We start from the raw sequence: 25,107 nt of genomic DNA, 5'->3' as shown, positions 1-25,107 counted from the left end.
TAGAAGAATGCAGCTTCAGTTAGAATAACTTGACTCTGAAATATTCATCACATGCCAAGTATGATTGCAAGATACAACAAGTAGTTTTCTGATAACAATTCATGAGCCTCTTAATGCTTGAATGCTGAGGTGGTGCCCCCCCTCACTCCCAAAAACTGTTTTTTTCTAGTTCAGTGGGATTTTTAAGATTCTTTTTACCTTTCTTTCTATCCCTGTTTCTGGTGCACTCCTGCTACCTAATCCTCTCTGCTGCTGCTGCTGGATGAATATCTGTTTGCAGATGAAAGGGCTGTGTGTTTCCATGGGTCCCCAACTGCAAGGAGTGCGTTCTCATGTGTAGTAACATGGTTTTCTGACAGCACCAGCAGCGTGTAGAATGCTGATAGGCATATGAAGCATTAAATACACCACGAGACACAACTGTGACTTGTGTTGATAGGTGCCTAGAAAAAAACACTTTTTAGGATAATGAACTAATTTGGCATTTACTTCAAAGGCTCGGTGCTCTCACTTGGCATGGCATTCACTTGGATATCCACTTCTAGGGAGAAAAAACACAAATCAGGGCTTATACTTCTAGCAGTGATTTTTTTAACCTGTTTTTCAAGCATATCCTAGATTTCCTTCCAGCTTATTTTAACAGCATTATCTTAGTGTGGTGAGTTGGTGAGTTGTGTATCTCTGTTAATCTGGAACTTGCAGCTCCACCTGCTCCAGCCCTTGAGCAGTAAACGCAGCAACACCTCAAGGGAGGCACACAGAGCTTTGCAGGATTTCAGATTCCCTTATTGAAATACAAAGCAATTGCAGCTGTGGAGCTGTGTGAATATCGAACTGTGGCTCAGAGAAACAACAAATGCTCTTCTATGAGCATTAGCTGTAAATTTGTTGCCTGCAAGGATAAAACAGTGGAGAGGACTATATGGTCACTAATGAAAGATGCTGTAAAAATGTTCTTTCAATATACAGTTTATTTTGAGCAAATGATTTCATTATTGCCACAGGGTGTTTTATGATTACAGCAGATGCAGTTCACAAACCAGGAAAGCAAAATGTCATACTCACAAATGCAGTGGAAAATACACGTAGTGGTTGAAAAGGAGAAGACTACTGATTCTCAGCGTGTAATAGCAAAATCTAGATCCAAACCAGTCTGTTAAAAAGTTTTCCTCACCTGACTTTTTGTGAGATTACATGCCAGAAGGAGTCTATTACTCGAAACATTGACTGAAATACTCATAAATTCAGTATTTGTTATGCAGATTAATTTGTACAGGCCTTTGGAAAATCTGAATAGGCATCTGTGTATTTTGGAACTTATAATTCAAGGCCGTGTCTTGGTGACAGATGCGTTGCGTGTCCTTCTTCAGTTCTTATGTATTTAAAGGCAACGGGAGAAACACAGCCACTTGAAATAGAAAATGAACTCCAGTCTTAGATTCATTCACACAGCAGGAGTTCTCATCTCCGCAGATTCTCATTGCTGCATTGCACATAACCGTAATAGCTGTGTCTTCAGTTGTGACTTGAGTGATGGAAATCAGTTCTGTCATTTGTGGTTCCTACGCTTACATCTTCTTCCCTAGAGGTTTGCTGGTTTTTTTGTTGTTGTTTGTTTGTTTGTTTGTTTGCATTGCCTTATTTGTGTGCATATTTTACACACCCATGAATTGCATTCCCTCCTTCAGTATACAGAGGGAATTAGATACATGGGAGCACACACGCATTCACCCTCTTTGCCCAGTCCCTTCTCTTTGTCTGTGTTTTGTTGAGGAAAATGATGTTGCTTGAGTTGGAAAGGTGAAAGCTTGCCATGTAGATCCTGACCTGCCTCTTAGAAAAATTTGCCTCCTGTATGAGTGACTTCCATCCTCCTGTAAGTAAATGAGAGGGTTGGTGTCCTGGCTGCAGCCTTTTCATCCTTTCTTTGGACAATTGTTATGATCCTTTTTCTTGCATCAAGTCGTTTGAACGTCCTGCAGGGAAAGACGGGGGGTTTCAAAAGTGTACCTCAGGTACCTTGAGCTTCACCTTGCACCTCCTGAATTTCAGCACCGCAGGCTTTCAGGTTATTGAGGTTGAAGCTCACGTTTACCTTGCTGAATTCATGTGCAAGTGAGATTTTTTAGGTATTGCTTAACCAGGCCCTCCTGTTCCCTTTGAACTTACATTGAAGCAGGCAGATCCAGTTACATGCCAGTATTTACTTCACAGAATCATAGAATGGTTTGGGCTGGAAGGGATGTTTAAGAACATCTGGTTCCAATCCCTGCTATAGGCAGGGACACCTCCCTCTACACCAGGTTGCTCGAAGCCCCATCCAGCCTGGCACTGAATGCTTCCAGGGAGGGGGTGTGCACAACTTCTCTGGGCAAAGAGAAGTGTGTGAAGAGTAGTCATCTGGCTTCAATGACAGGCCCTTTTGACTGTCCTTTTAGCTGTTGGACTTCTAATATAAACTAGAATACCCTTTGGAAGAGGTAATATAAGAGGGGCTTCATTTATTAAACTGTAGATGAGAATCGCTTTCTTTTCTGTACCACCTGCTTTTTTGTGGAACTGAAGCTTTTTCTTTCATGCTTTTTCACTGCCTGCCTCCCCAGCCCAATCCTATTGACTTCTTACATCCGTAGGCCAATTTTGTTCCTGTTTAACAGTGAGGCAGATGCCTTAATGATATTAAGGTTCTACCCCTGTAATGAATGTTGGCAGCTGGGTAGAGGAGAGAGATGTAATTAATGCCTGTGCTGATGAAAAGGCTGCAGTGTGTGCTCAGCTTTTTTTTAGGTATCAGGCTTTATTAGCTGTGTTGTGAACAAAACTGCCTGGTTTTATACTGTGCAAGCATCGTTGTAGTGTTTTAGTAGGTGGCTTTGCTTGTGTGCTTTATCCTGCTGTATGTGTAAGAGTCCTAGGAAGGGTTCAAAACAAAGGGTTCAAAACACCACTGAGCGTGCAGGGTAGCACTACTCAGTATCAAGGAGTTGCTCATTCTGGGAGATAGAGGACAGAAATCTCTTCTCACTGCTCCTTCTGACTTCAGCTTCTCAGGTCTGATTGTCCCATATAACCAGCAGGATAATTCTGTCCTTTTACACTAGGAAGCCAGTTTAACCTACATAATTCAGACGTTTCCTCTCATTGTGGTAACCTCCTGCATTTTTCACTTGTAATTGTCCTATAAAAATGTGCAGAAATAAGAAAAGTTTGCCATCTGAACAAAAGTCATAATGATTATTTGGTTGAAACTCTCTGAGGGTCATTGATTTCCAGCAGGTGGTCTAAGATGGCCAAGCCTTTGTGTTGGGAACAAACAACAGGAAAATACACTGGTTTTTGAAGCTCAAAATTTATGGAAGATTTGTATTTGGAATACAGTTAAATATGATGCATGTGTGAGTTCAGAAATTACAGGCTTTAGAACACTACCTTAATTGCCTTTTAGACTTCAAGTTTGGAATAGAGCTGTCAGACTTTCATAAAATAAGCTGTCTGTATTTGAATTATGAACCTAAGGCAGAAATGGCAAATGAGAAGGTGTAGAGCCTACTCACGTGAGTCTTTTTAGCATTCCGGGCTTGGCTCTTAATGGCACATACAGATGATCTTGGTTGAATTTCTGAATAAGTACTCAGTAAGATTATTCTTTTTTCTTCCATAGCAAGCTGTTTAAGTGTCAATTTAGATGCAGGTCGCCATGTCATGACTGTGTTCCTGCAACTTGTTCCATCTTTTGTGATTCCTTTAGGGTTGCGGATTTTTTATTCAGACCTCCATGTTACTCCAGTCTTACAAGTGTTTCTAATCAGCATTTAGAAATAGTAAGTTAGCTACCACTAACTCTGAGAAACAGAAAGAGCGAATATATGTATATACACACTGTTCTAGGCTTTTTCTACCATGATTTTCATTAACAGTGACTTTTTTTTTCCCTCTTAACATAGAGACTAGCTGTGAATGCCAATAACTGTTTACTTGCACAACTGCTTGTTCAGACTATTATTTATTATTCATCTCGTGGAATAGATTGCCTAATTTGTAATAAATAAATAAATGCACTGTAAAATGGAAGACAACAAATTAATGAATGCCTCACGTAAAGTCTATCTTTTTCATAAATGAGCTCTTGTGTTGGAATACAGACAACTCAAGGGATTGGGAGACATTTTCAGAAACTTTGCAGTTGGCACAGTATGGGTCTTAACAAAGAAAAACACCCCTATCTCTCTTAAGAAAGAAGCATGTGATTAACTTCCTTGACTGGATTATTACAAATAATGAGGTAGATCAAAGCAAACTTAGTACTTTTTGTTGCCAAAACTATTGATCAGTAGTGTTTTTTATTACTGCACACCAAGTCCTTCGACTGTCATAGGCTGATTTGTGATTCACAAAGTGCTCTGAAAGCAGCCATCTCTTTTCAGATGCTATTAGGCCTTTGTGAAGCTGGAATATATGGAGCAGTAGCCTGGCTTTGCACAGGGTTCTGTTGCTGGAGCTGAGTGGAGGAAGGTAGTTTGCTCTGAGTCTCAGCTCAGAGTTTCTGTGGGTCAGAGAATATAGGAGCTTTTGCTTTGCAGTTCTGGGTTTAAAATATGCGTTTTTGACATTTATTTTACACCTGCAGGAGTTATAACAAGGGGAAGGAAGAGGACAAGGGAAGAGGAGAAAGGCAAAGATTTATACTTTTGTTTCTTTTTGTTGTTGTTTCAGCGAAATGAAGCAGAAGTTGGATGAAGAGGGTAACAAGTGCAGCATCCTTTCCAAGCAGCAGAAGTTCAACGAGCACTGCTGTATTCGCTGCTGTTCACCTTTCACATTTCTTATCAACAGCAAGCGACAGTGTCAAGACTGCAAGTACAACATCTGCAAGAGCTGCAGCTCTTACCAGAAGAAGGAGAAAGCTTGGATTTGCAGTGTCTGCCAGCAAGCAAGGTAGGGACCTATTGTTCAACAAGCTGTGGATAGCAGCTATGGCCTGGGCCACACTTTTCCCTGTGTCTGTCCTAAGTAGTTAAGTCTGCTGGGATGGGACGTGAAGTACCTGCTGATGGAGTGATTAATTTGTCCCTGAGATGTGATGTGCCTGTTTTTCTAGGGGTTAATTTGTTCTGAGAATGTTTGGCTACCTGTTGCATTTCCCAAGCTTATTTCTCTGGACTGATGAATCAGCACACACTAATTAGACACAGCTTGTACAGGGCTGTGATCTTAAATGTCTAAGTGACTAATGTAAGCTGAGAGCAGTTAATTGTTTTTCAACAAATCCACTGATAGGTGAGAGGAAAAGGAAAACTGTTGGTGACCAGATCATTCAGCTGCAAATGTGCTTTGGAGTGCTTTTCCTAATGCTGGCTTGTTGGTGGAGATGTTTTGAGCTCACTTTGGCAAATAACAGTACAAAACAGCAGGGCAACTTGTTATAATTCCTTATGTTTGTTAAAAAAATGCTACCAGGCTTGTGTTTGCAGATGGGATTCTCTTTCACTCTTTTGAGGCTAACATAGCCAGCACATTTAAAGTCAGTATCAGGAAACCAAAGCTAATCCAAGCAAACGTATAACAGCAGCAAAGGAACTGCTCCCTGGAGCATGACTGTGATAGTCACAGAATCATAGAATCACAGAATATCCTGATTTGGAAGGGGTCCGGTGGGACCATTGAGTCCTCGTTTGATATTGCAGGCCAGGTACCAAAAACAGCTTCAGCTGCAGTGACGTAACACTGACTCCAAAATTCTACTCGGTCAGGGTAGGTGAAGTAGTTTGAACCGTTCAATTTTGAACATTGGTGACTAAAATAACTGAGCAAATGTGACAGAAATGGCTGGAGAACTGAGGATAAAGGCAAAAGTCGGATCACTTTCCAATGCTATAAAATATTCTTGTGTTTACCAAGGACTTACATTTGCTTCTCATCAACACCCACTTGAATGTTAAGCTTTCACATCATATTGTTGAAAGAAGTATGTGCCATTTGAAACAGGCTGTTAAAATCATAGGGTTCCCAGGTGAGTGATTCTGTGTTTCCAAAGGCCAGCTATGAGCCCAAAGGGGGATGGACTCCCCAAGGCATCTGCTCCTCCTCTGCCTTTTGCCTAGGAAAACCTACTCCTCAACCCCTGTTGAGGAGCCAGAAGAAGGGCAGGAGCCTCTTTTCCAGCAGTGCAAAGAGCCCGTGCTCATTTTTTATTCATTCAATTATTTCATACAACACCTCTTTCCTGTGCTTCTCCTGAGCTTATCCTTACAGGCAGCAGAACATGCAGCCAGGTTGTGAATAATGATGAATTGCATTTGAAATTGCGTTTTCATTGCCTCAGAAAAAAAAAAAGAAAAAAAAAGTCTGAGAAGAATTTCCTTTTGGAAGAAAATTCTTGAACTGTATTAAAAGAATGCTATTTTTGACCCTCAAAGTCTTTGTTGTCTCATACTCACTCACCTGTAAAGCAGTTATAAACATTTTCCTTATTTATGAGACCTGAAACTCAGGTTGATGTATTTTTCTGTGAATAAAATAACATTGCTGCTAATCATTTTACGTCCATTAAACCACACAACTTACAACACATCTGTGCTGAGGAAGCTGGGGCTGGGATGTCCTGGTCTGTTTTTTGTTTGATTTTGTTTGAGGGAATGGGATTGTTTTGAATTATCTTTCAGTATTTCTTTCAGGGAAGAACCCTAGGGAACTAGCATAGTCTGCTGTGATTTACTGTCCCCTTTTCAGTGAGTTATCCATCTGGAGGAGCATGCACTGTGCTCTGCTGCTGCTCTCCAGGTTCTCTTTTTACATCTATTATTGTTTCCTTTAGTAAGACAGCACAAGTAGTGAAAGTGGTTCATTGTTTGGCTGCTGCTTCTCTGCACATCTGACTACACCACAGAATGGATACCAGGCTAGAAACATCTCTGGGGACTGTGTTTTCAGGCTGTTCTTTTTTTTCCCCTCTCTATTTATTTTTCTTTAATTATCTAGTTAATTTTGTAAAGCTCTGCTATGCGGAAAGCAAAGAACTGTGAACACTGACAGCTCTGACTTCATGCAGTGATTTACTTGTGCTCTTCAGCTCTGGTCTGCAGTAGTGCTGGATCACTCATTTTGCTTCTAGCATGTGTTTCAAATCTGTTGTCCTGTTCTCTCATGTTGGAATCAGCTTTTTGCTGTACAAAAGGCCGTAAAGCATTCTTAGCAAAAATTGTATTGTAAACCTTATATACACTAGAGCTTAGGTCTCAAGGTAGGTGAATTAAGAAACTGGTTTGTGCCTATAAGTAAGTGCAAAAAAATCTGAAAAATTCCTGTATGATTTGGGAACCAGAACTAAGTCATGGGGATTGTTTTTGGTGGTTGTTTTTTTTTAAAGTAGTAAGTTGCACAAGCATCACTTGGGTTCAAATTTAAAACGTTTCTGAAACCTCTGTCCTTATCTTTAGACCATTGTCTTCTCTGTATTCTTCCTCTAAAAGAGTGCCATTGACTTCTGCAGGCTCGAAGTATTTTGTTGGTAGATTCTTGCAGAGAGATGATCTTGACACAGAAGAAAATCTTCCATATTGAGTTATTCTGACAAGGCATGACCGTAATAGAGATACACGTTCTGTGGAAGTTGATTTTCATCTTCTGTAGCAGAGGTCTACATTAAACATTCAGCAGAGAGCAAATATGCAGGTTGGCATTTGAAACATACAAAAATGTTTATAAAAATTAGGCCAAAAAGTTTCAATCTTGCTTCTTCCAAAGGTACTGAACTCCTCTACAAGCCAATGAAAATGTTGGTGCTTGCACTCTTTTAAAGCACTTTGCCTCTTGTCATGCATCTTTTAAGTATTACACAATTCAGCTCAGTTTAGAATCTCAGCTCTCAGAAATGTCTTTTTAACAGTCCATACAGCTCTTCTGAGGAGCTGAAAAGCTTTCCTTCACTTTTCCAGTTTTCCACTTCTGCTGCACTTTCTGACAAAGGCTTTTGTTTTTAGAGCTACCTCTGATACCTTCATTAACATTCTAGTTTATTTTCTTTCTTGTGCGTATCTTTTAATTTCTAAGTATGTTATGATAAAATTTTGTATTATTAGTATCCATGTTTTATTTTGCGTATGGAGCGCTTTCAATTCTTCCAAAGGTTTGCACGTTTCCCACTTAGACACACCATGATGGCCTGTTTAGGCAGCCGTGTGTACCTCTTCCATGCTTCTGAATAGATCCCGGGTGCAGCTACTTTGCCTTTTGAATTAACAGTTAGTACCAAACGGGGGTTCTTTCCTCATTTATTAGCAGTAGGGCATGGTTTCTGTTTGTCTGATGTCCCCAGACTGAGGTGTCCCCTTGTCTCTCTTTTCCAAATCAAAAGGAATCTTATTGCAGAGCTCCCACTAGGGATACTGTACAGTTTAACTCTTGCACTGCTACTAATGTTGTAAACCTTTAAAATGCATGTTTTTTTCAGACTTTCTAAACCAATCACATTGTACCACTAAGCTATAGGAGAGAGTGCATACAGATCCCTTAGAAACAAGGTACACAGACATCTATGAGCTGTTTACCTTTCTTTACTTTTTCACAACTCTCCAGCATTCTAGGTTCCCTTCTTCTTCCCTTCTCACCATTTATTAGAAGATCTCCATCTTTGTGGTGAGTGGGAATGTGTACATCTAATACTTTCATACCTTTCCATCCATCTGTTGTGTAGTTCTTTTGCTTATTCTCCAAACCCTTACTCAGATGATGAGAGTCCATCACCTGGTGGCCTCTTTGAATTAAGCTTTGCCTGGTCTGCAGAGCAACACTGTTCTGTTCCACGGAAGCTGCCTTGCTGTTTGTGATCCTTTCTAATGACAATGAGTAACACACAGAGACCCAAATATTCCTTCTGTCTTTAATGATGCTGACTTATGAAAAATGTATTGATGCTGCATAAACTCAGACTTCATAAATTAAAAGTAGTAGTCTGAGCAGCTCAAAATGGGTCCCAAAAACTGTCACTGTGGTTGCTTGCGAGACAGATTTATTTGAGTGTATAAGAGAACTGGATTTTTTGTTTTTCACATTGCCAGTATTGGCTCAACTTGCTATGCTAATTTGGCTGCTTCTATTATTTATCTTCATAGAGTCTCAATCCAGAGTTATTTTTGCATGTTCTTTATGGCGCTTTCTTTTGAGCTAGCTTGTAACCAGACTCTAGCAATTAGCATCAGTAGCAAATCTAATCGTCTTACTGGAACTTGAAAATGAATTAGATTAATTAGATATGCATTAGCTTTTTAAAATATACATTACAATGAGAATTAAGAACAATTAACGTCAAGTCTACCTGCAGCATCCAATACATTTGTCTCTGACTAATGTGCATTGGAAATAATACTTCACAATATAAAAACAGAGCAGTGCTTCTGATGTTACAAAAATTTGGCAAGGCCTTGGGATGGTACTTGAAAAAACACAGTACTTCCAGTTAATAATTGAACTTTATATTTGTTGATACATTTAGCTGTAACAAAACAGTTGGTTCCATGGCTTAGTTGTGGAGAGCTAATTAAAGTGTAAGGCTGCTTAGCTAAACTTGTTTTGTGCCCAAGCAGGCTGAGCCATCTGCTGAAAAGAAGCTGAAGCTCGTTTTATATATTCTGCTATCAGCTGCAGCTTTGTGTGTACCTGTGTGAGAGCTGGGTATTAGGGACCTCCATGAGGTCCCTGTCTGACAGTTGAGATACAGAATTTGGAAGCCGTGACTTTGTCATGTAAATGTGCATTTTTAATTCTGAGGTAGAATTGCATAGGGACGTTGGCTTGGAGTGTGGAAAAGCAGAAAAAGTAATGTTTTGGTTCTGATTTTGCTGGGTTTTATTGGTTGATTGGCTGGTTTTTGTTGTTGTTGTTTTGTTTGTTTGTTTTTATGTCCTCTAAATGATTCCAAGCATATCCCACATAAGGGATTTACTAATTTTAAGTAGCAGTGAAAGTTGTTTTCCTCAGCTGCACGTATTTGTAGAAATTGATGCCATTCATTCCAAAAATGCCTGCTGCTCTACTGCAATATTCTTCCTCCTCCTTCTCCCGCCATTATTTCTGGTTTATAACCTATCTCTTTGGCTCCTTCTGCTTACTGTGAATTGATACTCTCTCTGGAAGCTTGTGGAAGCATCACAGAGGATCACAGATGCCAACTACTTCTGCTTACGGCATCCATGAGAGCAAGGGCAGTATCTTGTGTTTTGCACAAGTGCCAGGAACAGTCTTTGGTTTATTCATTTGCTCCATGGCTGAGGAAGAAAAGGGAGGGGGAGGGATGTGCAAATTGGTTGTTTTGACAGGTTGATCTGCTGTTTGTTTTTTTTCTATTCTGATCTGCCTTAATTATTTCTGAAGTACACACAGTGAGCAATTTCAGTTCTGCTGGCCAGAATAGAGCTGTACTTGCATAACGCAACCAGTGCAGTGCTGTGCTGCACTCAGTATGAAAAAAAAGTAAAAACAGAATCGGACGGAAGAGTAGAAGAGAGGTTTATTGAAACAGCTAAATAGAAGTGTTAATTTGGTGGTCTTTGCTAGCTCTGAGTAGCTTGGGGAGTGAGAATGCAGCTGAGCACCCAAAGCAGGACTAAGCTGTGTTTTAGGAGATGTGTGTTCCAGTTTTAGGTGTTCTCATCCCTCAAGCTTTCCTTACGTGCAGAATAGATTTAATGATGCAGAGTTTTTGGAGGTTAGTAGTTGAAATGTTAAATCCTGTGGTTGTGAAGTGCTGGATATTAACGATGTACTCTTATTATGGAAGTTTTCTTGCAGTCAGCTTAGGTAAAACCTTGGCTTCGTGCATCCCATTTTCTGGTCTCTGTCAAATGACATCTAAGTTGAATTATTATTTAAGGTGGAATAAAATTTCAGTTGTTAAGTCTTATTATGCCCAATTACCTCTTTCCATCATAAAACACACGTAATAAAGAAAAAATTATGCTGTGGCTGGCACTTTTAAGGAACCTTTAAGTGGAGCAGAGTGGACTTTCAAGTAGACATCTTTAAATGAGTGATATAAAAATTTGCTGCCTTATTTGACACATATTTGGTTCCATGAGCATGCAATTGCTGAGTCTTCAGGTTTTCTCCTGTGCAACTGTCAAGCTTTGGGAAAGCTCAGAAGTCAGTGACCTGTTCCAGCTGCCTCTGACTTTGACACTTCCAAGAGTGAAGTCAGGTCTGGCCTGTGCTCTGCTGCTTCTTTGTATGGGCTCTTTGCTCTTTTTTGGAAAGTCTGACCGTAGAGATGCTGGGTTTGTAGTGTTTTCACAGAATCACATAATTGTGGGGGTTGGAAGGGACCTCCAGAGATCATCGAGTCCAACCCCCCTGCCAAAGCAGGTTCCCTACAGCAGGTCGCACAGGTCGGCATCCAGGCAGGTCTTGAACATCTCCAGAGCAGGAGACTCCACCACCTCCCTGGGCAGCCTGTTCCAGTGCTCCGTCACCTCACTGTAAAGAAGTTCTTGTGCACATTTGTGCAGAACTTCCTATGCTGCAGTTTCCAGCCGTTTCCCCTTGTCCTGTCTCCACTCACCACTGAAAACAGTCTGGCCTCGCCATTCTGCCCCCCACACCTTAGATATTTATAGACCTGGATCAGGTCCCCTCTCAGTCTCCTTTTCTCAAGGCTGAACAGACCCAGTTCACTCAGCCTTTCCTCATAGCAGAGATGCTCCAGGCCCTTCACCATCTTTGTGGCCCTCCGCTGAACTCTTTCCAAGAGATCCCTGTCTTTTTTGTACTGGGGAGCCCAGAACTGGACACAGTACTCCAGATGAGGCCTCACCAGGGCAGAGTAGAGGGGGAGGATCACCTCCCTCGACCTGCTGGCCACGCTCTTTTTAATGCACCCCAGTAAGCCATTGGCCCTCTTGGCCACAAGGGAACTTTTGTTTTGTAGGCCCAGGGTGAGTTAAAAGAGCAGGGCATCAAGTAGGGAGTTCTCTGCAGTGAAGTAAGAGTATTCTCCCACCTTAGGAGTGCTGTGTAGCTATTATTTACACTGCTATCATAAGCCCCTCTGTTATTACAAGCTATATGTGAAGGTTGTTTCCACAGTCCACAAGTAATTCAGATTCTTTTGTGCCAAATTATATTTTTATTCCCCTTCCTGTGGATCCAAGACTCCTGACTGCTTTTTCCTTCCAAAAGATTCATCCTGTTAGCTGTGAACAGCTGCCCAGTTGTGTGGACACCCTCAGAAAACACTATAAGTGCTATGGTTTGCATCATTTTTCTTTTCTTGGTGATAAAATTGGAAATCCTCCAAACTTACAGCCACCAGCCCTGAATGGCAATAATAAACGTGTCTTTCCTCTAGCTAATGTGCTTTGCCATCAGGAGTGGTATCCTCTTCAAAGGTTCTTGTCACCAAGGAAGCTAAAATTAAATTTGTTGCTTTGAAAAAGCTTAACCACACACAAAGCAAATCCCTCATGCTTTTTTTCTTCAGATACATCTCTCACCTGAAATAGATACTGAAGCGCTCGCTGCCCAGTGTCTTCAGTAAGAATCTGTGAGACCAGGCATTCACAGATTTCAGTAAAGCATCCTGCTTCTGTGACCTGGGGGAAAAGAAAGGTGGAAAAAGCAGTTCCCTGGTCTTTCTGCCGAAAACAAGAAATGTTTTCTAAATTTTACGGGTTTCTGTAAAATCTTTTTCCAGACACTGAGTTGGCATCTGGCTGTGGAGCTAATTATGCTTCTTGCATCCTTCCACCACAACTGCTTTCAAAATATGTCACTACTGTTGTGGATGATGAAATAAATGATAATGCCTGTAAAGCTGCCTCTTCTGGGACTATATTTCCTACCCTTTTCTACCCCGCATCACATGTGCATCTTCTGCTGTAGCTTTCCAGGCAAATGTCTTCTTCATTCATTCAATCTTTGTGAGTTTGTAGACAACCCTTATGTTTATCTTGTATCCACAAGTAAGATAATTTTAATGTAAGGGAAAATCATCTGTGACCTAAAGCTGTCCTTGAGTTGGCATCCTCATTCATTTCAAGTTGTTGTACCTTTTTTTTTTTTTTTTGAAAACTTTTTGCTCAGTATTCGATTTCCAGCGTGTTTAGGAATTTCTCTGATAAAATGTTCTCATCAGAAAACTGTTTTAGTTAAAAATGACAGTTCTTCACAGGCACGTGCCTGTTTTGACTGGAAAATGATGAGGTCCAACAGAGAAATTCTGAAAAGCAGCCTGTGAGAGAGAGATCACAGGCTTGAAATATGGGAGCTGAGATTGAAACCTCTCCTTGGTATCTGGTGGGTCAGTTTGTTTCCCAGCATTGAACATTTGTTGTAAAATCTGTCTGTTTGTGGAGCTGTTTTGTCAGTCCCCTTACTTAGGGGCTGTTCTGTGACCAGGGGATCTTGCTTCATGTCAGGGAAGTAACCTTTGGAAGGTACAGGGATGGCCTTTGCTGCTCTAGCTGTGGTACTGATTACCCTTATCATTTTCTTTTTAGATTTAATAGGCTGTAAAGCTTGTTGCTGGTAAACGATGTCACTTGGCAACATGTGCAAGTTGGATGTCCTCGGTGACTCCTTTGCCCACCGATGTGCAGGCTGAGGGGTGCTTCTCCACACCAGCATAAGGGAGATTTCCTTCTCTTTTCATGAGACTCCCATGAGATAATTAGTAGTACATGGAAGCGTGGGTTTGTTTGATTAAAAAAATAGTCTGTTCTATCACCTGTCATAGTCTGAGGTTGTGCAGGAGGTTAACAGGATAAAGAAGGCAGCATGGTTCACGCAATCTTCAACTGCTGGATGACAAATTGACGTGTTTTCCAGGCTGGTCAGTGTGGCAACACACTGGGTAGAGGCTGGAACATAGAAGTTTGAATGAATGCTTGTGTGATAGAAGAGATTGTGGGAAAGCATGCATCGGTAGTCACAGTTGTAACTGTCTCACTGATGTGTTTGCAGTGCTTCATAACATAGGGGACTTCTTAGGTTCTCTGTATCTCAGGTAGCTGTAATTGCCAGCAGCACTTTTATTCTCTGGCAAGACAAGAAGTGAATTAGCTTCAGAGTCAAGGATTGAATTTATGATTTGTTTTCCCCATCCTGCAAATTCACAGTTATCCGTGCATCTCTCTCTGATGGCAGTGCGTATATCTGATCAGAAATGTTTTTGGAAATTATCCTGAGGGGAAAAAGAATTGTAGAGTGCAGTACCATGGAGAAGTGCCTTCTGTGAATCACATTCTGAGCACCTCTACTGCCTGTACTTTGGAAATGCTGAGCTACTCATTTTTTTGGAAGCAAGTAATTTTGTTACAACAAAAACCCACCAGCATTGCAATCAGTCCTTTAAGTCTTGAGCTCTATGATCTGTGAAATGCCCGTTGGTGTTTTGCTTCTAGGATCGGAGAGCTATTGGAAGTAAGGAAATCTGAAGTCAGTGTTTTGAAATTTGGCCCTCTGAATCAGATTCTTGGAGTACAGAAAGTAGACCACTCACATGAGAAGGATGCACAACAGTTGTTTCTGTTAACTCCTAGACATAGTGTGGCAATAGATTTTCTTGTTTCTCGTCAAGGAAATTACAATTAGAGACTGAATATTCTTGGGAAACCCCAGTTCTCCAAACAGTCTTATGCAGAATTTAAGTAGCAAGGGTTGGCTTCAAACCTGTGCAGGTGTTTTTGAATCTATCCTTGCAGTGCATTCAAGGGCCGTATTTTTCACTTTTGATGTTTTCTACTTGCTAGCAAAGAACGTGGTAAGAACAAGAGGTAACAAAATAGAGTGAAAGGAGATTGACAGGATAAGTAGAAGGAGGAGGTTGAGGGGAATAGTACAATTATAGTTTGAAAAATTAGTCACGTAACGTGTCACTGTAGTTCCCAACTTGCAATTAACAGCACAAATCTCTATAAAAGATTAGTAAGACTGGAGAGTGATGTTCAGGATCCTGAACAACTCTTCCAGCATATAGTTTGCAAATTGGTTGACAGATACCTGCCCGTCCTGCACCATACTCTACCATATTCCAGTGCTTACTGTAATTAGTGCCAGCAAAACCAGAACTGCAGTTAGTAAGCTGGCTATGACTTTGCAGTATGCCTGGTTTACAGATAAGCTAGGAGCTATCCCATCATAACTGCCAGTGTTCTCATGTGTCCTTTGCCTCTTGTCCATCTCTGGGTATCAAGCAGAACAGGCAGGCCTGTCTTCTCCAAGCTCCTCTATGCTCGTAACATTTGAGCTTGGAGTTCAGTCAGGTTTCCACCCATGTTTCAGTCCACTTGTGCAGTCTGTACCTCACCAGTATGGATACAAGCAGACACTGGGACGTGGCTGGGGCCCTATTCTTCATTTGTCATTGTCTGTCTGTGTTAGTCCATGGCACAAAGATGGTCTTGCATATTCTGTGCTATTTAGATAACTAGATACCTGGAAGATTAATACTTAAAAGTTTCTAAAAGTTTTTTCATGGTTCTTTGCAAATAAGGGTCTGAGGAAAAACGCAGAGGTAAACCTAAAGCTACACATTTTACCAACTTCACTACAGGGACTTTTCTGATACTCACATCTAGCAGTTGTTCACTCTTGATAGTAGGATTGATGGATGCCAAAAGAACTCCTCAGCTGTTCAGCCAAAGCTCCAGCAGTATCTCCTAGAGCAATCTGGCTGTGAAAAATGGTAAGGAAAGTATTTCAGGATAGAAGTTGTCTGTGATCGGAGATAGCTATGACTTCAGCCCTCCTGGCTCTTGGAGTGTTTTATTCAATCCCTCTGACTTCTAAAGGGATGCGGAGCGTTATGTTAAATGAGCGTATATGTAGACTTTTGAAGGCTTGGTCCAAGTTTGGCAGTGTTTGACAGCTGCAGTTACTCAGATGCGTGTACTGATGTTAAGAAGTCGTCTTATGAAATTACTGCTCTGGAATTCAGCAAGTCCAGACTCAGCTCCCAGTCTTCCTTCAGACCATCTCTGTCTAAAGGCAGCTATACTGAGTTTTGTGTGCTCTCATTCTTTATTGGTGAAATATAATAGGGAATAGAGGCAAATTCATTTGTGTCTCAGTGTAGAGCTTCTCAGTGAAGGACTGCCTCCACAATCTACTCAGGTCTCAGGTACAGATGATGGCTGTTACCAGAATGCAAGCGCAGATCAGCACCATTTCTGAACTCTCCTTCATATAGCTGGGTGCCTTTGGGTATGCCTTTCAGCCTGTACGTAGCCTTTGTCAATTCTTGTCACACAAAGATTCTCCTCAAATGTACTGTTCCACATTTAAAGGCACGCAAATACACCATACATCCTTGTACCCTTTCTGTATCACAAAAAAAGTTGCTGTCCCAGCACTACTGAGGCTGAAAAGTGTTAGTTCACAGAATTACTTTTTAAAATAGAAAGTGAATTTATGATCGACAAAGCTTCTGAATTGTGCTGAATCTCGTGAGCTGTCTGATATTTGCACACTTCTCATTTAGGTTATAACGGCATCATTCTGGCTTCCAAAATTATCTGGACACTTCCATTTTGCTGGATGATTGCTGATGCTGATTTTGTGCAATTCAAATGTCTTTGGATAGTTTATGAAGGGCAGAAGAACTTCAAATTCAAAATGCAGCTTTAGTGTATATTTAAATGTAGAAAATGAGCGCTTTTGCTAGAGGGAAAGTGTTTTTTTCATATCTTCCCATGTCTCATATATTAGACATACAGAAGAGCTAGTAAATAGTTATTTTATGATATGTGGAGGATTTTTGTTCTTTGCTTTTATTTCTCTAGAGGTGCCAGAAATCATCAGATGAGGCAGCAGCAGTGGACCCGAGTCCTGCTTCCTACTCATATCCTGTTCACTGCCTGGTGTAGAGAAGGCTACCCTACCATTACTTTTTTGCTCTACTATGAGAGAGATAATAATCCTTACCATGATAAAATGTCTTTATATAACCTTTGTATAACTACTGTTTTACTTGAGATCATGGCAACCTGGAGCGTTCAATTAAAAACAGGGTGTGAGAAGCACCATGTGGGAAATGAGGGCTTTGGGAGGCTGTGATATTTTTATGGTGTGTTAGTAAGGAACCACAGGTACATCATCCAGCCAACCAGATGAGATGTTTTAAAACTTTTCTCCTCCTGAGTCTTCTGTATGGATGAGCCCAGAATTTCATCTGTCAGAAGCAGGGTATCACCAGTCTACGTCTCCCTGCAGCAATCCTCTTCCACAAGCCTGCCAGTTCTTTTTTTCTAGCATATGAGTTTGAAGAAGGTCTTACTGTGGCATGAGAATTTAAGTTATTCTTTTGCTAGAGGACTAGGTATCTACAGAGGCTTATCTGGAATCAGAAAGACATTAAGACAGTTCAGAATTTGCTTCCCTCTGTGTTATAACATGGGAAAGCAGGGGAAGCAGATCTGGGGTTTCTGCCATCACAGCCAATCAAGTCATGTATTTTTAACTGTTAATCATTACTGCCATTACTGCAGTAGTCTGTTTTTTTTCTGTGGTCAAGGCAGTGCTGTTGGACCTCGGAGGGCTATGTAAGAAAAGCATCCTTTCCTGTCTAAATGGTTGTCAAGTAAAATCTGAGGAGAGCTTACTGGCAAATTCCTTCAGTTGATAACATAGCAGATGGGAAATGAGATCTTGATCAGAAAATAAAAATAAAAATAAAGCCTTGTGTTTAGTGAAGGGAAACACTTCCTCCATAGTAGCTGTCTGTAGATACTAGATTTCATGGTTTAAGTTTTTTTTTTTTTAATAGCGAGTCAAAATCTAAAAATGGTGCTTCTCCTAGTTGCCACATGGACTGAGATTGTCATGCATCCTAATTAATCCTAGTCTGTTTAAGATTGGCATCTGATGCTAGCTGATTTGGTTGAAATTGGGCAACTGATATATGAGCTGTACGTGTTCCCCTCTAATGAGATTTTTGTCACAATTAACCTGGTGCACTGCAGTGGGATCTCTCAAATCACAGTAAATCTTGCTCGTGGAATCAGCTGTGAGCATCTTAATACAAATAGCACCTCCTGACCCTTCTCTGTGGGCCATCTGGAGAAATTTTCAAAGATGGTGCATTTGGGGGCAAAAGTAAGGACTTAGAATAAGTGAGAATTGGGATTCTGGAAGTCATTTCCATTTAGCAGGGACTGTAGAAATATCTATATGTTACAAATTTCACTGTTTTTAACCTGTGGAAGATAAAATCTGCATGTAGCACAATGAATTATGTCCTTCAGTTGTAAGATCTGCATCATTCCATGATTCTGTGGTAGTATGAGTCTGCAGCACTGCTCAAGCAATTGCTAGTTAAGCAATACAGACAGTACCTTCCAAATTCAGTTACTTCTGTTTTTGTCAGAAAAGAACAGTATCTGAGGGGAAAGAATTAGCTTCTGATGAGAATGCTCTTATGTGAGACTCTGTGTTAGTGACAATTTCCTCTATAGTAAGAAGTTTCTATTACGCCAAGCTGGAAGCCTAACATTCCTGCTATGGTTTTGTGCAGATTTCCTTGAGCGAAAATGTCTTTCCCCTGCAGTAACAAAGGCTGCAGCAAAACCAAGGAGGGCTAGGATGGGGATCCGAGTGCTAAATGGCATTATTCCTTCCCCGTGATTTCTTCTAATCTCATAAGCAGCATGCCAGTTCCTTAGATTATTTTTTTTTTCTCCTATTCAGTATTTATATGGCAAGCATAAAATCCTCCCATCTCCTCATTTTAAATGAATACCTTCTGCAAGCACGCCATCTTCCTATAAGGAGTCGAATGCTCTGTGGTACCAAAGCCCATATAGCAAATCTTCAGAGTCTCAGCTTGTGAGGTGCTGGGAGATCAGCCTTTCTGGTGAAGACAGATTTCCCCTCAGACACCAATCTTGCAGGTCCCTTCTGCTTTTAATTCTTGCCAAATAGTTGTCTGCAGATGTTTCTATGCATTCATCTCCAGCCTGAAAACTGCCCTCAGAATAAGTGTAGCAGTTACTGCCTCTGAGAGTCTGCAGAAAGCAAAATGGTTTTGCCATTATCAAGGAAAATGATTTTGCAGTTATCCCTACAGTTGGTATCTGTTGAGAATGCTGCTTTTGTGCCTGATAATTTAAAAAGCCTGCAGTATCATGGGATGTTGCTGTGGATCTAAAGTAAATTAATTCAGGCTGACACCAAGGTTTGAATGAGCTTTGGTTTTTCCTATGACCAGGGAGCTGTACCATGCCACCTTTTTGTTTTGTTTTGTGTTGTTTTAATAAGTTGCTGCACTGGTTAGTGCAGTTCTGCAAGAGAATAATATTTTTTTCAAAGCGATATCAAACTCTTCCCATGAGAGAGTGCTGCCTGGCTTTCTGCTGTTGCATCTTTATCACAATTTGTGGTTATTCTTCACCAGTTCTTCCTGTTGTCAAGTTCGCACTGAGAGTTGGCTTACAAAATGCTTCCAAACCCTTTAACTGTTTCAGACAAAGCCTCTGCCACATTCCTTGCACGTTTTTTCCTTTGATACCATGAGTTCTGTTGTATGTGTGTGTGTGTGTGTTGCTGTGTGTCTGAATGGCTTTCCTGTGTATTTACAACCTGTTTGGCCCCTGTTACAGAGGTGGACACAAGAGATGCTAATTTGGAATATTTAAAAATCCACAGTGCTGCTGTCAAGTCATGGAAAAACACTGTGAAACCCAACCTGCCTTTCAGCGTCAGCAGTGCAGATATGTAATGGGATCATGTGGTCCTGTTTTAGTTTATGTAAATAAATATTCACTAACATCATATGCAAAATGTTACTTGATCTTATTATGCCAGTACTGTTTGTGCTTCCATAATTGAAGTTAAAATGAATTTAATATTGAAAGCAGGGCTTTGCAAGAAGCATAGTCCACAAGAGGGATAGTTCATATTTCCCCTAGGATTAACAAATATGTTTAGGAGGTTGGAGTAAATATTCTGAAAATGTTACATGTATCTTGATTAATTTGAATTTAATCAAATTTATAAATTATTTCTGTCCATAATATAAAGTGATGACAAAACAGGGTAAGTTGCTCAGACTTGCCATTTTGCTAAATCACTGAAACCTTTTGCAGTTGGTATATTTGGAAAATTTACTCTTTGGTCATCATTTTTCCACCATTCTCTATAACTGAAAGCTGCTTTCTCCATGGGAAATTAAAAAGTAACCTTTCTCTGTCGCAGATACTTCCAATCCCCCCGCTCTCCCAAGATGACTTCATTACTCTTCTGTGCAGCAGGACAGGCACACATCTTTTAAAATACGCTCTACTGATCTCTTACAGGAGCTAAATCTAAGCCCTGCCTTAGAGAACCTTGCATTTAAACTACCTCTGATATGTGCAGTACAGACACAATCATACTTCCAGCTGAATCATGACTTGTGTTGTGTCGCAGTCTGAGTAGAAACGAGAAACGATCTTGAAAAATATTTAAAATCTAACATGGAAGTTGAAAGGCTTCTATATTCCCCATAGGGGTGCACTTACAGCAGGTGACGGTCATAGCTTTTAGTAGCTTGCGCAAATCTGCTTTGCAGTTACGTACCTTGATTTTAATTGTATCTATTTGAGATGGAAGTTGACCTTTCAGTTAGTTGGGTTTGGGATAGTTGGCACAGATTTATGATTTTTTCACATGAGGTGACTGCTACAGACTCTCAATTGCAATGCCAAGTTAAAATATGATTTAAAACATTAAAATCAGGTGTTTAGATTGTACTGGGGAGGAAAATCTTGTATTTCAGGAGAGGTACAGGTTGGATATTAGGGGAAAAATTCTGCTCGGAAGGAGTGATGATGCAGTGGTGCAGGCTGCCCAGGGAGGTGGTGGAGACACTGGAGGTGTTCAAGAGCCCTGTGGATGTGGCACTAAGGGATGTGGTCAGTTGGCATAGGGATGGTAGGTTGGTGGTTGGACTATAGACTAATATAAAGGTCTTTTTCAATCTTAATGTTTCTTTGATTTCTGGAGACTATTTTGTCCTTATTTTGGATACCTGCTATTTAAAACTTGAACGATTTTCCTACAGCCCTTCCATTTGTCTTCATTGTCAAACATTTTCATGGCAACGTGCAACTTTCTTTCTTTCTTTCTTTCCCTTTCTCTAGCTTTACCTCGAAAAAAGAAAAAAAGATACATATCAGACTGCAGTGATCTTGGGTATTTTTACTGATACTACATTTTATCAGCTGATGTGATAGTTTTAGTCCTTTGCATTAGTGGTGATCTGGTTCTTTTTTACTCTTCAAATATATAAATAATACTTAATGCATTGCGTAGAAGCTTGAAGACTACCAGGAGAAAATCATTGGGATTGTTCAAAGAGAATTGATGGTTTAAATGACACACAAAGATATTTCAGGGATGTTTAAGTTGTAGTGGCAAGCTCAGAAAAGTTTTGCAAAGCAGCAGTTAAAGAGACTGTGAGGTGATGGCTCATGCATGTTTGTTGTACATCTCTTGCATATGTGATTTTGTATCAGATTTCTTATCTACAGCATATCTGCTTTGCTGTGGGAATTTAAAAAAAATATCTAGCAGATGAACACTTGTTTCATTTGCAAGAAACTGAGAGGAATGTGGTCAGTAAGCCAAAAATCACCTCGGAGACACAGCTTACGTTCTTGCATAGGATTCACAGCTTCTGGATTCCTTCTGCCAGAAACAGCCAGTCTTCCCCATGTGCCACTAGACTGAGAGCTAGGTGCATCTTCAGCAAGTCAGCATCTTTCAGCAGACACTGCCTGCCATCACATCACATACTTCTCTTGTGACCATCTTTTTGGTAACTGCCTATGATACATGGGCAAAACAGTTTGCTTACAGGCAGAACAGAGAACGCTTTGCTGTGTCAAAAACCTACTGGAATTAATATGGTGACGTCTTACACCAGTCATCCAAATTTCTCCCACTCTGTTGGCAGAATGGATTTGTTCCCACCATAAGTGCATTTGTCACAACCTGCTGATCCAACAGAATGCTGCATATCTGCAGATCTTGAAAAAATACATTGATGTGTAAGCAGGTATGTCTGTTCCTCTGCTAGCTCTGCCAGTCTACTCACCATAGCCATGGCAGCTACTCTGCTTTCTACCATAGGAAGACCAACATTTGGTACTGTTTCTTCTAGTGAGCCTCTTGCTTTCTTTGGCTACACAGCAGTGTTGGCCTGAAAATGGCAAACTGTGGATTCTGCACATTTTCAGGTTGTAAATTACACTGCATGAAAAAATTCCCATGCAGCTTGAGTACGTGGTGGATCTTAGAAGATACAGAAGGGAAAACAACTTCAGTTTTCTCACTTTGCTACAGGCTCATAGTATGAGCTTAAGCTGTTTTGAAAATCCTCCTCTTTTAAACTTCACCACCGTACTGAGATTATTAATTAAAAAAAAAAAAAAAGAAAAAGTGGTTTCAGAGAATTACACAACATAACTTTCCCAAGCTTGCTTTTTTTAAAGCCTAGTTTGACAACCTTGTATTGTGCAATACTGTTGTGCTGTGAGGAGTACAACAGGAAGCTGGTGTTGCCATAGCCACAGGTTTTAGGAGCTGACAGTTCCCATACCAACACTGTCATCATCATAAAGAAATCAATATTGCAGTGTCTGTCAAGTGCGTTATTTTTTAATATAGTAAAGTTCTTGGGGAAAAAAATGCCTTTAGGTGGGGGATATGTGTGCTTTACTTGAAATAGAAGAATACACAAAGTTGTGACCATGTTTGTAATCATATACTGTAATGTTGATCAAAAGAGTTCGCCTGCAGATTGAACAGTATCTATGTCAAAGAAAGTTCAGGGATGTATCTTAGGGTCTGGCTTCTAGAGATCAGTCTTAAAGAAGTAATACCCAAAAAGAAATGATAATTCAGAATTCTCTGGGTCGCACATTAATAGAAAGTCCCACATCCCTACTCCCCTCTGTCAAACCACAGACGCTGCTCTTTTAAAATCATGTTTCAGAAATACAGTGATTTTATGAGTACTGCTTTTTAGTTAATAGAGCTAATTTCTCTGAAGCCTTACCAAGTCCCTTGCGTGCATTCAGGAATCCTAATGTCTTCAATTTCAAAAAGTAGAGTGTAGTTGTGGAACTTCTATTAAAAAACTCAAGTATGAAGTGGAGAGCTCCACAGATAGGTGAATTATTTTTTCCAATAAAGCAAGTGTTTAATCCTCTTGCTGATTTAAATGAGAGGAGGATTCTCATGAAAGAAGTTGCAATCAGTGATAGTTGTTCTATTATTGTTTTCTAATAGCACAGATGAACCAATTGGTATTACTTGAATATATGGAAAGACACAGTCCTTCCACAAAATAAAGAGCAGCCTATGCACACAATTCTGAAAAGCTTTTATGAGCAGCTTATTTTGTTTAAGAAATGATAATCTAGTCTATCCATCATTATTTTGTATAATTGAACTTCTGACATTCGTTAGTGTTTCCTTGTATTATTGAATAGGACTTTATTCCCTGAGAGCTTTAGAAATGTGGATATGTGGAATTACGATTTTTTTCTCTCTCTCATCTGCCTTCAAATATATTTTATATTTAAGTGTACAAGAAGTAAATAGAGAGAATTCCATGCCAGAGGCACCTGAAGCTGATAGCTTCTAAATTAAGTCAGTCTAGGAATAATGAAATTTTTAACACTTCAGAAAAACAGATTTCCTTATCTTTATTTTACCAAGAGGAGAACAAGTGCTAAGGATCTGTATTAAATAATGTGTTGGAAACTGTCCACTTATGCTTAAGAAATTTATAATGTTTTCAACACTATTAAACAAAATACTTGTTTCTTACCTCAGTCTACCTTTTTGCCATTCTTGAAAACTGGAGTGATGTTTGCTGTCTTCCAGTCTGGAGGACTGTTTTGCATACAATTTCAAGGAGATGTGTGTTTAAAAAAAGATTCTTGAAGATTTTCTATGTGACTTTGTTGTGAAAAGTATGGAGTAAAATGGTGATGTGGTCAGAATGAATTGTGCTTGTCTTGAACACAGGTAATATAATTTTTCCTCCTGTTCCATGAGGACATCACATATGGCTGCTTCTCCTACAGAAGTGCAGTGTCGTATCTTAGGGGTTTTGAAAACCTGCTTTTGGTATGCACTGCTGGAAGTCCTGTTTTGTGTCTGTAATGCCTGAAGTAGTGTTGGTGCAACCCTTAGAAACAGCAGTGCTTGACTTGTAGAAATCTTCACCTCATCTTGTGTTCCAAAAAGTAACATTTAGCCTTGCTGCTTGGAGTGGTGTATGGAGGAAACCAGGATCTTGATCGGTCACTTAAAATAGTCTAGGTTTGCCAGCACCAAGTTCTTCACAAAAGCATTTATCCTGCCAGGTTGAGAATTCTCACAAACATGCCTGTCATCCTAAATCTCTCCTGTGTAAGGGCAGATGTTTTCTGGATTCCTCATAGCATCAGCCCTTAGTTGCAGTCATTGGTTGTACTTCTTGTCTGGGGTTTGCTCTGGAAAATTCATTGATGCTGAAAACCTTCAAAACTGCAGTCGCCCTTGTCTTTAGTGGATGTAGTTGGTAATCAAGACGTGCTTTCCAGACCTTGCACCCAGGGGCCTTGCTTTTTTCTCTGAGCAAAAATGCTTGAAGTTTTTGTTAGTAAATGTGCCCGTGTGACTTTGATTACAGCAGTTTAGTACCAAAACATTACCATCATGCTTTATTTTTAAAAATGACAACAGCAAAACAGAAATACCCATTTAATGTCATGTCCACCCCAGGAGCTCCAGCCAGTGGAGAGGACAATGGGCTGACAATCAAGGGTCAGCCTCTATTTTTGGTTCTCTGGCTGGCTGGCTGGCTGGCCTTGGGCTAATTGCTTTCACCACCCTGTGCTGCTGCTCTCCTGCCATCTCTCTGTCTGTCTTTTTCATTTAGATGATTAGCTCCCCTAGGCAAGGGGACTCATCTTGTTTGTACAGTTCCCTGGGTTTCATCTGAGGCCTCAGGGTCTCCTGTACTGTAACAATAGTGATTCACATTGGTTTTAATGCTTGTCTCTGATACAGAGATCTGAGCAGCCTAATCTCCACAAAGGGATGGACTTTCCTGTCCCTCATGTTACCAACATGCAACAGGGAGATATA

At 40.3% G+C, this 25,107-nt stretch overlaps 1 protein-coding gene across 3 annotated transcripts in view; it reads left to right on the top strand.

The window, feature by feature from the left end:
* The window catches only part of MYRIP (myosin VIIA and Rab interacting protein), a 190,044-nt gene that overhangs the window by 87,501 nt on the left and 77,436 nt on the right, over window positions 1-25,107 (top strand). For all 3 annotated transcript variants that reach the window (XM_052694297.1, XM_052694296.1, XM_052694298.1), the window contains one exon: window positions 4,714-4,935. In XM_052694297.1, the coding sequence (XP_052550257.1) occupies window positions 4,714-4,935 (222 nt within the window). The remainder of the gene's footprint in view (window positions 1-4,713; window positions 4,936-25,107) is intronic.

Source organism: Tympanuchus pallidicinctus, unplaced genomic scaffold (assembly GCF_026119805.1).
Source record: "Tympanuchus pallidicinctus isolate F22 unplaced genomic scaffold, pur_lepc_1.0 scaffold3, whole genome shotgun sequence".
Taxonomy (NCBI): domain Eukaryota; kingdom Metazoa; phylum Chordata; class Aves; order Galliformes; family Phasianidae; genus Tympanuchus; species Tympanuchus pallidicinctus.
This window is presented reverse-complemented; position numbering and strand designations above follow the sequence as displayed.